Here is a 15,888-nt window from a genome sequence, read left to right on the forward strand (position 1 = left end):
AGAGATGCATGTTTAACAAATCACCTTAAGCAAAATGGCAAGACACTATCCCCCCCAAAAAACAAAAACAAAAAACCCAAAAAGAAACAAAAACTATGCTAAGTATGATAACAAATGTGTATAATCTTAGAATTCAGGAGGTTGAGGCAGAGGGATCAAGTTTAAGACAAAATTGAGTTAAATAATGATTTTCAGGCCAACTTGAACTTAGAATGAGACCCAATTTCAAAATAAGATAAATTTAGGCAATTGAATAAAGTTTTAAGAGTTAACAATTTAAAATGTCTGTTCTCAGGAACATCCTCTCAGCTTAAGAGCAGCCTTTGCTGTCACTGTCTTGCTTCTGCTTGTCATGAACATCAACCACATGAACATCAACACTTACCACATAAGGTAAGTACAATTTCCCAACTGCCCATACATAGTGTTCATCATCAAACTTCAAAATCAAACCAATATGGATTTCATTCTTCTGAGTAGCTAGTTGCCTTGAGACAGAACAATTCTGCTCTTGTTCAATGTCTCCAATGCCAACTCATTTCTTTGTGGTAATTGGATTCCACAGAAAATGTTTTTAACATTTTGTCAGTATGACTAAAACAATAGAAAAGTATCAACATGATACTTGTCGAATATAAATCTGATAAAAGCCAACTAGCTTTTCTGACTAATCTGAGAACAGCTAAAAGCAGTGATGGGAATCTCCATCCACTTTCACTGTTAGAGGGCTTCCCTATTGACAACATAGATTCCAAGTCGTCGCTAGCACAAGTAATTTAATTCCCATGACCATCAAATAGAGTCGTATAAGAGTTATATAAACACACCTATGGAGATTAGTATCAATATAAGAACGAAAGAACAGGAGCTGGAAAATGGCTGCTGTTCTTCTGGAGGACTTCAGTTCCCTGTACCCACAAGGTGGCTCATGACCATCTCTAACTCCAATTCCAGGGGATCAAACCCCCACTTCTGTCTATATAGGCACCTGATATACAAATGATAAAGAAAAACATACAGCCACAAAAATTATACACATAAACAAAACTTTTCTTTAGAATTAAAAAAATCAAGAGTAAAAGTAATACTAAAAATTTATAGATTCCTCAAACATGTAAAACACAATGATAGAAATACAACTCTAAAATAGTAATTATATTTAACTTAAATTCACCAGACTCTTGCTATTAACAATTCTAATGACCCAGTTACTTAAAAAAAAAAAAAAAAAAGATTTCTGAGGCAGGCTTAGCATATGCCTCTAATCCTAGCACTTGGAAGGTAAGAGTCAGGAAGAACAGAAGTTCAAGGCTGCAGGCCAACCTAAGTTACATGAAACTCTACCTTTCCAGGTATCTATTAGGATGACAAGTAGAAAGGCATCTTCATACAGAGAAACAGAAGAGGGGTGGAAGCTCAGCTGATAGATAAAGTTCTTGCTTTGTAAGTATAGAGCCCTGACTCTGAGCCCCAGTACCAATGTGAAAACGGTCAGGTGTGGTGCTTGCTTATGATCTCAATGCTAAGATATATATAGCTGGAGCTACCAGCAATTCAGTCCACCTATCCTACTAGTTGAGCCACAAGCCAGTAAGAGACCCTATTTCAAAGACAAGATAGACAGCAACTTAGAAGGAATGACACTTGAAGTCCTCCTCCCACTTCCACTCACAAGAACACACTGATACATGTATGCAAATGAAAACAGAAACATGAAAAATTACAGCTGAGAAAATTGTAAGAACTAGAAGCATAGATAGAAACAATAAAAACCAACTACAATGCACATTTTCCTTTTTTGTGGTAACAAGGTTTAAAGTATCTCATTGTTTTTGAAGGCTGACACATAAGACTCACAGAAAATATTAAGGCTCTAAAGTGTCTTTAAAATAGACTGAGACTGGAGAGATGGCTCTGCGGGAAAGAGTGCTTGCTGCTCTTGTAGAGGACCAGAATTTAGTTGCCAGCACCAGGTTTGATCCACCTTTAACTCCATCTCCAGGGGGATTTGATGCCCTCTTGTGGCCCCTCAATGTAATCTCTCAGTATCTCTTTGTCTCTGTCTCTCTTGCTCCCATGTGCATACACCAATAAAAATAAGTATCTTTAAAAACTCCTTAAAATACTCACACCAACATGCTTAATTTAAAAAACAACATGAAGGGGTTGGGGATTTAGCTCAGTGGTAGAGCGCTTGCCTAGGAAGCGCAAGGCCCTGTGTTTGGTCCCCAGCTCCGAAAAAAAGAACCAAAAAAAAAAAAAACAACATGAAGGTTTGGGGGGTAGGGGTAGGGGGGCTGCAACTGCCGGGTCAGACTTCTCCACTATGCACAAACAAATGGGCAGGAGTGGAAATGGCCACATCTTTATTAGCCAAAGCCAGTGGAACTGTTAACATTGTAAAGCCAATACCCTGCAAGATATTTGGAAGTTCACAATGTAAAAACAAGACATAATCTTTTTCTACTCCTGGTTTGGTTTGTTTGAAACAGGGTGTTAGCGTATATCCCAGCGGACCTCTAACTGGAGGGTCTGTGTTTTTTTCCATTTCTGTTCCATAAAAATTTGAACGTGTGTGTGTGTGTGTGTGTGTGTGTGTGTGTGTGTGTGTGTGTGTGTGTGTGTGTGTGTGAGAGAGAGAGAGAGAGAGAGAGAGAGAGAGAGAGAAGGAGGGAAAGGGAGAGGGAGAGGGAGAGGGAGAGGGAGAGGGAGAGGGAGAGGGAGAGGAGAGGGAGAGGAGAGGGAGAGGGAAAGGAGAGGAGAGAGATTTTAAGTATTTGTTTTGTTTTTGAGACAAGATCTCAAAATGCTACCCAGCTGACCTCTAGCTTATGGGCTTAAGTGATCCCTCTACATATGCAGCTCACACTGGCTCAGGCCTCTAACTCTAGGACCTAGGAGGCAGAGGCAAGATGACTTTCCTGAGTTTGAGGCTAGTCTGAGCTACATAGTGAATTCCAGGATAGCCTTGGCTATTATGTGAGATACTGCATCCAAAAAAAGTTAATTTTAAAGTATGTGAAATACACAAAGGACAAAATATACATATGTGAAAAAATATATATGCATTTACAACCAATAAAACAATACCATGGACATACTCATTAAGTACTGGAGAAAACAAACTTTTCAAAGTTTTTTTTTAATTTATTTTATGTATATGAAATACACTGTGACTATCTTCAGACATGCCAGAAGAGGGCATCAGATCTCCATTACAGACAGTTGTGAGCCACCATGGGGTTGTTGGAATTGAACTCAGGGCCTCTGGAAGAGCACTCAAGTGAGCCATCTCTCCAGCCCTCACAAAGTTTTACAGAGGCCATTCTAATACAAAATAAGAGAACAGGAGTGGAGAGACAAGTACATGATAATGCTTGTACTTGTACTCAGCACCCACATAGGAGCCAACAGCCACATGTTCTCAAGATCCTCCATTGATACCAGACACACATGGTACACACACATATATACAGGCAAAATACACATAAAATAAAGTAAATCTTAAAAAAAAAAAAAAGACAAAGCACTTTTACTGAGACCCACACAATCTATCCTGTTAAAATTCCTTCTCCAAAATAAGTTAAATGCCTTTCTTAAACTTTTACTTTTTTCAAAGTACACTAATTATTTTATTTCAAATAGTGGATTCATGGGTAGTTATCAAACGATCCTTGAATTTTATACCAAGTATCCCCAAATGGCATCAAGACCTTTTTACAGAAATCCCCTACAGGTTAACATAGTGGTATCCTGGGCTAGTGAAATCCCTTTTTCAAAAACCAAAGCAAGCTATTGGGATTAAAGACATGTTCCACCACACCCAATGTGAAGGCACTTTAAATTTTTATTTTTACTTTTATGTGTATCTGATTGTGCCCAAATGGGTTTATACCTACTACATTCATCCCAGAACTTGCAGAGACCAGAAGAAAGTGCTGGATCCTCTGGAACTACAGTTATGTGCAGTTGTAAGCTGCCATTTGAGTACTTGAGAATCAAACCTGTCTTTTGCAAAAGCAGTAAGTGCTCTTAACTGATGGCCTTTTTTTAGCCCCTGAAAGGATTCTAAGTATATAACCTTACATACAGTATATGCATTTTATAGCCTTCTAATAATCAAGACCAGCAACGTAACTCAATAGATAGATCTGCTTCCAAAACCTGCAGACTTGATTCTGATCCAAAACTATACAAAGACGGAGGGAGATGACCAACTCTACCAAGCTGTCCTCTGCCTTCCACATGTGTACCAGGACAAGCACACCCAGACACACATCAAGCACATACATAGTAATATTAATTAAAATAATAAATATAATCAAAAACCCTTCACAAGCTGTAAAATCTCAATTCAACCTTCTAGTCAGAGTCCTCAATATTATGCAAGTCATAGATTCATCTGGATTAAAATCTCTAGAATATGGGGGCTGGAGAGATGGCTCAGTGGTTAAGAGCACTGACTGCTCTACCTGAGGTCCTGAGTTCAAATCCCAGCAACCACATGGTGGCTCACAACCATCTGTAGTGAGATCTGATGCCCTCTTCTGGTGCATCTGAAGGCAGCTACAGTGTACTCATATACAATAAAATAAAATCTTAAAAAATAAATTTATAAAAAAAGAAATCTCTAGAATAACAGACACTACATATCTTAAGTGTTCTCCATGTAGGAGCAGTGAAATGTGCTTATAACTAAACACATATCAAAGAAGAATCAGAGAGAGGAATCATCTGTCTCAACATACAACTGAGGAAAAAAAGACAGTATTTCTCAAAAATCAGAATATAAAGATGTACTGCATTACATATCCTTATCAAACACAGTCCACAATTATTTACTAACTGCAGAAAGATAAATTCTCTTTTCCCTGTCTGGTTTTCTGAGAGTCTCACTTTACAGCTTAGGCTAACCTAGAACTCACTATGTAGTCCAGGCTGGCCTTGAATTCACAATCATCTTCCTGCCTAGACTTTTCTAAATGCTCTTTTGAGTCACCATGCCTGTCTTGAGGACAAATTTAAAACCCTGATCCTGAAGTTCTCCTGATGACACATTCAAGTACTACTACAGCATTCACCTTCAAACTTAAATACATCTCTACTCCTAAAGAAAATACAAGGGGAAAGTAGGTATTTAAAAACAAGACCTTCTGAATTAGTATTAGTATTATTTCATTACAACTTAAGCTCTCAAAAGTATATACTTAATAGCTAGGCACGGTGATACATGCATTTAATCCCAGCACTCAAAGAGGTAGACAGATCTCTGTCTGAGGCCAGCCTGATCTACACATTAAATGTAAGGTCTCTATTTCCTCAGATTCTCAGGATAAATTGTGTGTGTGTGTGTGTGTGTGTGTGTGTGTGTGTGTGTGTGTGTTCTAGACTAGGAAACATCCAATAATACAGTTGAATTAGTTCAAAGATTCCTCATTTTCCAAGAGGGGATCTGTACTACAAAATTAGTCTTTCGAAGAATTCCTACAGTCCAGCCAAGAAGTTCCAATATCCAAAGGCACATATCAATAATTTACAGATCCCAAAAACAGTTTACTCATAAATGCCAAAAGAAACTGCCAAAGAAGTCAGGCGAGTTGGCTCATGACTATAATCCCAGAAGGCTATGGCAAGAAGACTACAATCCTCAAATTTGAGGCCAGCCTGGGCCACATAATAGGTCCTGGGCAACAAAAGGAAACTGTCCAAAAAGCTTACTCTGTTACAAGCATACCACCTGTTGGATGACCTTTCTCTCTCTCTGTCTCTCTCTCCTCTGTGTGTGTGTGTGTGTGTGTGTGTGTGTGTGTGTGTGTGTGTGTGTGTGTGTGTGTGTGTGTGTGTTCATCAGCAGAGACTGGAAAGGCATGCTAGAGTTATAAGCAGCTGTGAGCTGCCTGAACTGGGTGCTGGGAGCTGGAACCCCGTCCTGTGAAGAGCAGGAAGTGCTCTTCGCTCTGAGCCTCATCTCCAGCCCCTTGTTTGCTGAGATAACGTCTTCCAAAATCAGGGCTGTCTTTAAACTTAATATGAAGCATAGAAAAGAGCTTGAACTCATGCTCCTCCTGCCTCAGCCTCCAGAATATTGGGATTACAAGTGTGCACCACCACATTCAGACTGAAAGCTTTTAGAAAAGGTTTGGTGGTTTCGATTCCACAGATTTATTTGCTCTCTTAGTATATTGACAATTCCCCTCTTATATATCCCTACCTACTTCAACAAGCTAATCAACAGATCTTGATAATTCTTACCCCAAGACAGGTTATCAATTATTAGGTATCCAATATTTTTGTTGGATGAGTCAAAAAAGGTCCTTTCTCTGGTAGAAATGAAGTCAACTGCCAGACAGGAGTATGGCTCTTTGGTAGAATGCTTGTTAGCAGGATAATTCCCCAGATGTTCTCCCCTTCCACGGTACAAAAAAACCTCAACCAGCCACAAACAGCTACACCTATACAAAGTAGGCTGTGGAAGCATTTTAACTTTCATACATACTAAACTGTCAGAAGTGCTCTGCTTGCTCTGTAAACACATCAAAATTATAACTACCTATCTCATACAGGACAGGCAAAAACAATGCATATTCTATACATGTTTCATACTTTAAGCTCTCCCAAGCATAATCTAATCAATCATATTTACCTCCTTTCCAAATACACTTGTATTTGGCAATTACAATCTCCTGAGGCACTATGATATGGACAATACACTACTAAATTAGTAATCAAAATATTCCAATGTTGCCACTAATTTAACACATGACCTTGGAAAAGTACTTCTTTATGCCTGGATCTCCTATTTTCCTGTAATTTTCAGAGTTTTAGGATTACAGAGAAACTGAAAAAGTATCCTGAATATTAAAAACTTTATGCTAACATAAGCGCTACTATAAATCCACATGGCCAAAACAACTCCCCTTATTCTCAGCCTGATAGCGATCACTCTGAGGATGATGTTCTGGGCTTTCATATTTACACAACTGACTATTCAAAGGCACTGCCTATGTCAAGTTTCTCCCTTTCCTGATTTTAGCATGCATGCTGTGTTATCATACTAATCATACTAATGCTAAAATACATGCACATTTATCGACCTAGAGGACGCGTCCCAGCATTTGTTTTTAAATAAGCTAACTTATAAAAGGAACTTCCCCAAATGCAGGCAACTCTTCCTGAACACTTTCCATCCTCGCATATACACATATAAACACAGCAGCTATAGACCAACAGACCGTCTGGTCTTCAAGACCCAAAACATTTCTTTCCAAGTAGAAACTAACCAGTGACATTTATTAAACTTATTAACACTCAGATCACTATGTCAAGTCTGCACATATTTCCGCCTTTAGAGAACACCACAGATCTTGTACAGGTAAACTACTCGCTGAAGATCATCTCCCTTGCTACTTCTGTCCCATACTTAAACAGGCTTAAACTAAATCTTGGGAGATGCTCCAATCGGGCCTACTACACAAACTAACCTGTCAGGGGCACAAGCGACTCCGCCTCCACTCGCTTACTTTCCCGTCCCCCTCCCCCAAACCAAGAGCCCGCTGGTCAGGGACACCCCGTCACCCCGCCTAGAGGGACTTCCCGGTAAGCTCAGGATCCCTTTCCCTGCTCTCCCCTCCCCCATCCTTACCCCGCTCTCCCGGAGGTCCAGGTCCGGGGGGTGACAGTGGATCACGAGTAGCCAAGGAGAGACTACTTGGGCCTTCAAAGGCCTGCTCACACCGCACTACTCACCGTGTGAGGCCGAGAGCGCCGAGTGCAGGCAAGTGGGGAGAGAGGGTGGCAGCCTGGCGCCTCGGCTTCTCTGGGTCCACACCGTAACCCTCCCGCTTGTCAGGAAGCGGCCAGCGGGTAAGCGGACCGGCGGAAACGCGAGAGAGGAGAAGCCAAAGGCCTAGGTCAGAAAGGGGGAACCGAGGGAAGGCGGGTCCGGCAACCGAGACCGGGATCGTCTCCCCCCTCCGCAAAGCGAACCCAAAATGGCGGCGGGAGCGGCAGCAGCAGCGGCGGCGGCGGCGGCGGCAGCTCTAGGGAGGGAGGGAGCGAGCGAGCGAGCGAGCGAGCGAAGGGCGCCTCGTGCCCCCCCACCCCCCGCCTCCCACTCCTCCCTCCGCGCGCTCTCCCCGCCGCCCCCCCCCTCACCCGACTCCGGACGCGCAGCGCGCACGCCCGCCCGCCGGCACGCTTCCGAATGTGTCTGGACTGGTCGCGAGCTGCGCCCTCCAACCACTGCCTCTGGCCGCCCCGCGCAGCCAACACCGACGCGCTCGCTCCGGGGCACCAGCTCGCGCGCTCCCGACTCCCTCTCGGCCCTCACGCGTACCTTCCGTGGCGCGAGCCCGAGCCTCCTCCTCCTCCTCCTCCTCCTCCTCCTCCGCCTCCTCCACCTCCTTCTCCTCGGCTAGCCTCCCTCCCTTCCCCGCCCCCACGGCTACCAACGGCAGCCACGGCCGCCGCCGCCTTCGCCCCCACCCCTAGAGCGTGCACCTCCCACAATCCCCCCCGCGGGACGTTCCATTGCGCGCGGCTGCCGGGGCAGGGGAGAAGCGGACACGCCCGCGCGGAGGAAGCTTGCCACCGGGTCGGGAATCTCTTGAGTAGAGAGCTAAGGAACCTAGGCACCGACCTCCTGGGCCGGGCCGCCGCAAAGCCGAGGCTTGCTACCCGCTTCCGGCCGCGGGGCGGGTGGCGCGGTGCCCCTCCGCTGGGCTGTGGTTGCAGCCGCGGCGACTGCGCGTTGGGTAGCTTCCTGCCACACGACCCGAGCTTGCTTCACAGCTGCAGGACGGGCGCCTCGGATCCAGCCGCTGGCGGTGTGTGTGCGGGTCACCGAAGCAGAAGTACTAGTGGTGGACTCATGGTAAGGGGACTGAGCTACACAGGGGATGAGATGATGAAGGAGGGAAAGGAGCGTGTATGCGAACTGCCCCAAGATAGGGAGTGAGGGCAGCAGTGTTCGTGACCCTCCAAGAGGGCATCGTCCAGACCTGTGGCTGCGGACCTGAGACTGGAGGATGAACGGGCGGAAAATGTGTTTGTATGTTAACGTAGTTTAACCTTGTTAAAGTGCCAGAGGGTACCTATCCTCTACGGTGTTTGTGTGATCCTTGTGCACTTCTCAAAGATTGTGCGTGCTCGGTTTTCAACTGGCAGCCTGATGTCAGAACAGTGGTTCTCAGCCTTCCTAATACAACAACCCTTATAGTTCCACATGGCGACTCCCAACCATAAAATTATTTTTGTTGCTACTTCAGAACTGTAATTTTGCTACAGTTATGAATCGTAATGTAAATATCTGACATGCAGGATATCTGATATGGGACCCCCTGGGGTCGCCACCCGCAGGTTGAGAACCAGTTTGTTAGAGGATTAAACCATGCACTTAGATTTTATTTCTGGATTTGATCTTTTAGGCCTTCAAGTTACTTTTCTAAGTTATTTATGGGATGTTGGTTGTAAAACTTAGCTAACCCTAAAATATGCCTTCAGGGTTGGAGTATGAAATAACGAGATCATGTATGTAAAATAGAATTAGCTCCTGGGCACAGGGAAAATGCCGAGTATTATTGTTATCATTTACGGTGTTGTTGATGTTGATAAGACTTGTAGGTGTAATTGGTAGTTTGTGTTCTTTTCATCTAAATTGCTAGTTAAACCAGACCTGTGGCATTCATTGGCTGCTAATGTTTGTTTCTGTGTTGACATTTAATGAATGAATTCAGAACTATGTGATGTTAAAACCCCAACGTTTGATCTGCTCATTTTTAGTCTCCCACAAAAAGCAAAGCAAAATTTTAGAGGAATGAGCTACTTAAGTTTCCTTTCTTATCTGTGAATTCTTACCTTTATTTAAATATTACTATGTCCCATTCATCTCCAAAACACATTCAATTAATGTTAAGTCTCCTTTGGAGTAGGGGTTAAATTGTCCTTTGAGTGTTTTTGTTTGTTTGTTTTTGTTTTCCTTTTTTTTTTTTTTTTTTTTTTTTTTTTTTTTTTTTTGGAGCTGGGGACCGAACCCAGGGCCTTTGCGCTTGCTATGCAAGCGCTCTACCACTGAGCTAAATCCCCAACCCCTGTTTGTTTGTTTTTTTGTTGGCACAGTCCCACTCTTTAGCCCAAGCTTGCCGGGAACTCTGACAGCCATCCTGTCTTAGCCTCTTTAGTGGTTGGATTATAGGCATGAACCCACACCTGGCTTTCAAATAACCCAACCTTTCCCTATTTGTATGCATTAGGATTGTCTTCATGTTTCCTTTGAGTTAAAGAGAAAATCAGCATTAATTACCTTGCTGTGAAATTACTTTTGCTAACCAAGCCCTAGCCGATTCATAGAACCCACCTAGGTTTACACTAATCTTTCTTTAGTAGCTTCCTGTGTGCAACTTTGTATGTGTGTGCTTGCCTGTGTACCGGCTGACTGGTCTGTCTCAAAGGAAATGGAAATGTTAAAATCAGTGTCACATACTTAAATACTAGAACTAGCCTAGCTCAAGGATATAATCTTAGCACTTGGGAAGCAGAGGCAGGAGGATGGGAACTTCAAGGTCATCCACCGCTGTACAGCCTGGGTTCCATTAGACCCTGTCTCAGAACAACAGCAGTAAGAAGGGGAGAGGGGAAAGAAAGTTTGAGACTGAGAAGCATTCATAGACTACTGTACTGTTCCTGTTTAACCCTTACAACAGCAAATGGAGATACTCTTCATTTTCCCAGTGAAGCTTGAAGTTCAAAGACATCTGTAACTGGATCTTTAGACTAATTTCCTGTCTCTTAAGAACCTAACTTTTGGGGGCTGGAGAGATGGCTCAGCGGTTAAGAGCACTGACTGCTCTTCCAGAAGTCCTAAGTTCAATTCCCAGCAACCACATGGTGGCTCACAACCATCTGTAATGGGATGCTCTCTTCTGAAGTGTCTGAAGAGAACTACAGTGTACTAACATATAAATAAAAATAAAAATAAAAAAAGAACCTAACTTTTTCCCTACACCACACTGCCTTCATAGTAAAAGTTCTTTATTATTTTGTGTGTATGGGTGTTTTGCTTCCATGTATGTCTCCACATCATGCATGCGTATGTGTGTGTCCAATAGGACAGAAAAAGGTGTTGGATCACAGAAGATTGTTTTTCCAGGAACCAAGCCTGGGGAAGTAGGAGCAGAAAATGCAACATAAAATATGTTTAATGTGCTGGGTGTGCAGGCTTGGGGTGCCAGAGGTCAGCTTTAATGTCATTGTTCAGGAGCCATCCTACTAGTTTTTCTTGTTTTGTTTGTTTTGGGTTTCTCTGTGTAGCCCTGGTATCCCTGGAACTCTATAGACCAGACTGAACTCAGGGATTTGCCCTGCCTCTGCCTCCATTGCTGGATTTAAAGGCCACTGCTGCTATGCCAGGCCTGTTGTTGTTGTTGTTGTTGTTGTTGTTGTTGTTGTTGTTGCCACTGCTGCTATGCCAGGGTTGTTGTTGTTGTTGTTGTTGTTGTTGTTGTTGTTGTTGTCTGAAGCAGCCACATGCTGAAACTCAGGGGAGCTGGATTTGGTTAGCCAGTGACCTGCCTGTCTCCATGTTACCCCAGTCTTGAGATTATAAAGCATCTACTGCCGTGCCTGACCGATATACGTCCAGGAATTAAACTTGCATGACAAGCACTTCATAGTAAAACTTCAGTAACAGTCTTTTTTTTTTCAGCCCAAAGCTGTTTTTTTTCCCTAACTGATATTAGGAAAACAACTAATCTTCACTAATTTCCATACAGTCTTTCTCAATCCACACAGTTGGATGCTGGCTTAATATACACAAGGCCTTGGATTTGATCCCCAGTACTGCCAGCCCAGTCCCTGCGCCCCAGAAACTGTCTTTGTAGAATTATTTGGTTCACCAGTATGATTTAATTTTCTTCTTACGTAGTTGTTTTGAGACAGGGTCTCACCGTGTAGTGCTGTTTAGCCTGGAACTCGCTGTGTAAAAAACAGGCAAGCCTTGAACTCACAGAGTGCTGGGATTAAAGGCATACATCCCTACACCTGGCTGTCCTTGCAAGTTTTTTTTCCCTTATAAGTATTTTAAATGACATTGAAAATATAATTTGGAGCTAAGTGTTGTAGCTCATACTTGAAATCTCAGCCTTTGGGAGGCAGGAGGATTACTGAGAGTTTTAAGACCAGTCTATATCAGTGTGAGACTTTACAGATGATAGATTAATAGATGGATAGGTAGGTAGGTAGGTAGGTAGGTAGGTAGGTAGGTAGGTAGGTAGATAGATAGATAGATAGATAGATAGATAGATAGATAGATAGATCGATCGATCTCTTACCTGCTGAGCAGTCTCTCCGGGATGGTTTGTAGCCCTCTGGACTATGCTGGGGGCTTCATCATTGCATTCCCTGGTATTGGCACAGTAACAAGTGAAATTTGCACAGCTTTCTTGTTACTGTTGTTGCTTTAATGGCTGTTGGAACACAGGTGGGAAGTAGTAATCATCAAGAGATTTCATTTCCTTTACTCTGGCACTGGTACTTGTTGTTATACTGAAGTGCAGGAATCTACCTATGAAAGAATTTATTTGTTTACAAATTCCAAGGGTCAACAGGGGGAGCTGGAGAGTGTCTCTCTGTTAAGAACATTTTTCTTGCAGAGGACCTGTTCAGTTCCCAGCACTCTCATGAGGGCTCACAACCATCTATCACCCAGTTTCAATGCCCTATTCTTGTCTCTTAGCACACAGGCACAAATATGGTACACACACACACACACACACACACACACACACACACACACACACACACACAGAGGCAAATATTCATAGACATAAATCTTAAGAGTGAAAAAGTTAAAGTCAACCATGGTTCAGGAATCTTAACTGGGAGCAGTTGACATATTGGAATGCTGATGGAGTTGGTGAAGTCTTATGTTGTAGCACTTCATCTCACCTAGGGCCTGAACCATCTCTGTAGCATATTCATACTACGTCAGGTAGTGCTTTCTCTTTAAAGATCCAAAACTGAAGAGTCGTGATGCCGGTGCCCAGCGTAGTCATGCCCACCTTTAATCCCACCCAGCTGGGGGCAGAGGCAGATGGACAACCAGAGAGACCCTGTTTCAATAGATAAATAAATAAAGTAAAAAGAGAATAATAATGCTAAGAATTCAGGTATGACAAAGATATAATATAAAGTGCTTCCTTTAAATAAAAAGGCGAAGGTGCACCAAGATAGTTTTGAAAGCAACTAGTCTGAATGCTATACTCAGAGGCAGGAAAACCAGGAAATAGACACCAGCCTAAACTAATAGTGACATCCCATCTGACAAAGGAGGGGAGAAGGGAGAGAGGAAGGGAAGAAACCATCTTCATGCAACTTACTGTCTTACTATAATTCTATTTATTTAAATTAGGCCTTTATTAAAATGCCTTAATTTACTCATTGAACTTTGTTGTGGAAATATATATAGTGAAAAGATTGTATGTATTTGGTTTCGTATAGTCTGTGCTTCAGACTAACAGTGTTTGTTTATTGGGATAGGATAGATACAGTTTACTCTGTAGCTCCCAGCTCTGCGTGCGGACAGTCAGCTGTAGAGCCCAGGCTTGCCTCAATCCAAGAACTCCTTCAGCTTCAGCATCCCAAGAGCTAGAATTACAAGTGAGCCACTATACTCCACTTCTGATGGGATCTTGAGGAGGTACTTTATTTTAAGTTTCTTTTCACCACCAAAAGAGTAGAATTTTCTAATTAAATAGTTCCATCATACAAAAGGATAAATTTAGCATGTGGTATAAAAATGATAATAAAACTCATGGTATGAAATAATAAAATAATGTAACAGGCCTGACTGTGAAATATCTCCATAGGCTCACTTGTTTGAACCCTTGGTCCTCAGTTGATGGTGCTGATTGAGGAGGGTGTGGAATTGTTAGGAGCTGGAGGTTCACTGGAGGAAGTGGATTGTTCAGAGATGGCCCCGGAGTATAGGTGCACTGTGACAGAAAGGTTTTCTGTTCTGCCACTGTGCCTCCCATGTCTATTGCCACATCTCCCCCTACCCCCCACCCCGACCCATTGTATGCCTCTGGAACCAGAAACCAGATCAAACCCTGTCTCCTGAAATGCTTGTGACATGGTGTTTTTTTACACCAACAGAAGAGAAAGACCCATCTGTTGGCGTGATTGCTCTCACCAACAATGCCAAGACTCAGGAGACAGTTTGGAGAATCTGTACAAGTTCAAGACCAGCATGGTCTGTGCAGTTCTCCATCAGCTAGGGCTCCATAGTAAGACTGTCTCAAACAGACAAACACAAAGTAATAATAAAAGAAATACTCACGAACCTATTAGCTACTGTTGGGATTACCAGTTTCCAGTGTTTCCCCCTAAGTGTCACTATTATTTTAGATCTTATTCTTATAATTCATTTGCCTTTCAGTCCAGTTTTGCCATCTGTGTGTGTCCTGCAAACAGGAGTGACATTTCGGAGGCTGGTTCTCTTGGGCAGGATGTTATTTATCCCAGGCTGGCCCTAAACTGTGTAGCTGAAGATGGCCTTGAAATTCTGACCTTCCTGCTTTCCACCTACTCAGTGCATGGTTTCGAAATTTAGTTTACTTAACATGAGACATAATAATTTTCAGGCAGTATTGTTGTTTGTTTGAGACAGAGTTTCTCAGTGTAGCCCTGAGAACTTGGTTTATTTGTTAGATCAGTCTGGCCTTGAACTCAGAAAGATCCACCTGCCTCTGCTTCTGAACTACTGGGATTAAAGATGTACCATGCCTTGCTGGGCGAATATATGTTTTTGAGGTTGATCCATTTTATTATAGTTCCTTTCCTGCTGTTTCTGTGACTCTTCTCTGACTGTTTTCACTCATATCAATGAATATTTTATTTTAGGTTTGGTGTTTGTTGTTGTTTTTCCAATTTTCAAATAATTCACTCCTCTGCTGTAAACATTCTTACATTTTTCAGTGTATATAAATACGTGGTTTTCTAGAATAATATGAAGGAATAGAATAGCTGGATATTCATACATCTTCAACTTTGTAAAGATTGATTTTCCAGGACATTTGGATTTACAGCTGTTGTGGGACTTCTTTGTTGGCATCTCATTATGGAGGCTTCAATTTCATTTTCCTGACTTGTGAGGAGGTTAAACTTACTGCCATACTGCTTCCTAAGTGAAATGGTTTTTCTTGTCTTTTGCCCAGTTTGTTGATGCATAAATAATTTTCATATACAGATAGTATCAGATTTTTATATCTCATATGTTTTTATTAAATAGTGGCTTACCTTTTTTTCTCTTTGTCTTTTTTTTTTTTTTTTTAAGAGAACAAAGACCATGCTGACAGGAATGACAAGGTTTTTCTCCAGGGTCCAGAAGGTGAGTCCTCACAGACTACTCACATGCTTCACTTTCAGGTAAAATTCTCAGAAGGCTAAGGCAAGTAGCCTTTCAGGTAAAGTTTAGGATTGGGAGTTCAAGGCCAGCTTGGCCTGCCAAGTGGGAGTCTGCCTAAGCAACACGCAGAGATAGAGTGTGTGTCTGAGGTAATGTGTGATACAGAGTTGGCGTTTTTTACAGATTGGTAAATTTGAGCTAGCTGACTATTTAGACACGCCCCTTTTGTTAACTGCAATCGTGTAGAGAATGGACTGTCCTGGGAGGTCGGGAAGGTGACTAGTTAGTGGTGGTGATGCCACTCAAGTATGGGGGCCTGGGTGCAGCACTCTAGTGAAAGCCGGCATGGGCTGTGACCCCAGAGCTGGTAGGCTGGATATAAATAGATCCCTGAGGTTCATTAGCTGGCTAGCCTAGCCAAATTGGTAAACTCCATACACTGAACCCCCTGAAGTAAAGTAAGGCAGAGGCAGTCAAGGAAACCA

The 15,888-nt window shown here is 42.6% G+C and overlaps 1 protein-coding gene across 1 annotated transcript; it reads left to right on the forward strand.

Annotated features, from left to right (window-relative positions):
* The first annotated feature begins 8,113 nt into the window (after positions 1–8,113).
* LOC116896670 (gametogenetin-like) lies at positions 8,114–15,584 on the forward strand. The gene is made up of 2 exons (XM_032898039.1): positions 8,114–8,872; positions 15,332–15,584. The coding sequence occupies exons 1-2, from the start codon at positions 8,204–8,206 to the stop codon at positions 15,425–15,427; spliced, it is 765 nt and encodes a 254-aa protein (XP_032753930.1). The 5' UTR covers positions 8,114–8,203; the 3' UTR covers positions 15,428–15,584.
* The last annotated feature ends 304 nt before the right edge of the window (positions 15,585–15,888 follow it).

Source organism: Rattus rattus, chromosome 3 (assembly GCF_011064425.1).
Source record: "Rattus rattus isolate New Zealand chromosome 3, Rrattus_CSIRO_v1, whole genome shotgun sequence".
NCBI classification, from domain to species: Eukaryota; Metazoa; Chordata; class Mammalia; order Rodentia; family Muridae; genus Rattus; species Rattus rattus.

Excerpts from the sequence above, each read along its gene's own strand:
- LOC116896670 (XM_032898039.1), top strand. The coding sequence starts at position 8,204 with ATGTGTCTGGACTGGTCGCGAGCTGCGCCCTCCAACCACTGCCTCTGG. Across the intron at positions 8,873-15,331 it reads GTACTAGTGGTGGACTCATG|AGAACAAAGACCATGCTGAC; the intron begins GTAAGGGGACTG and ends TTTTTTTTTAAG.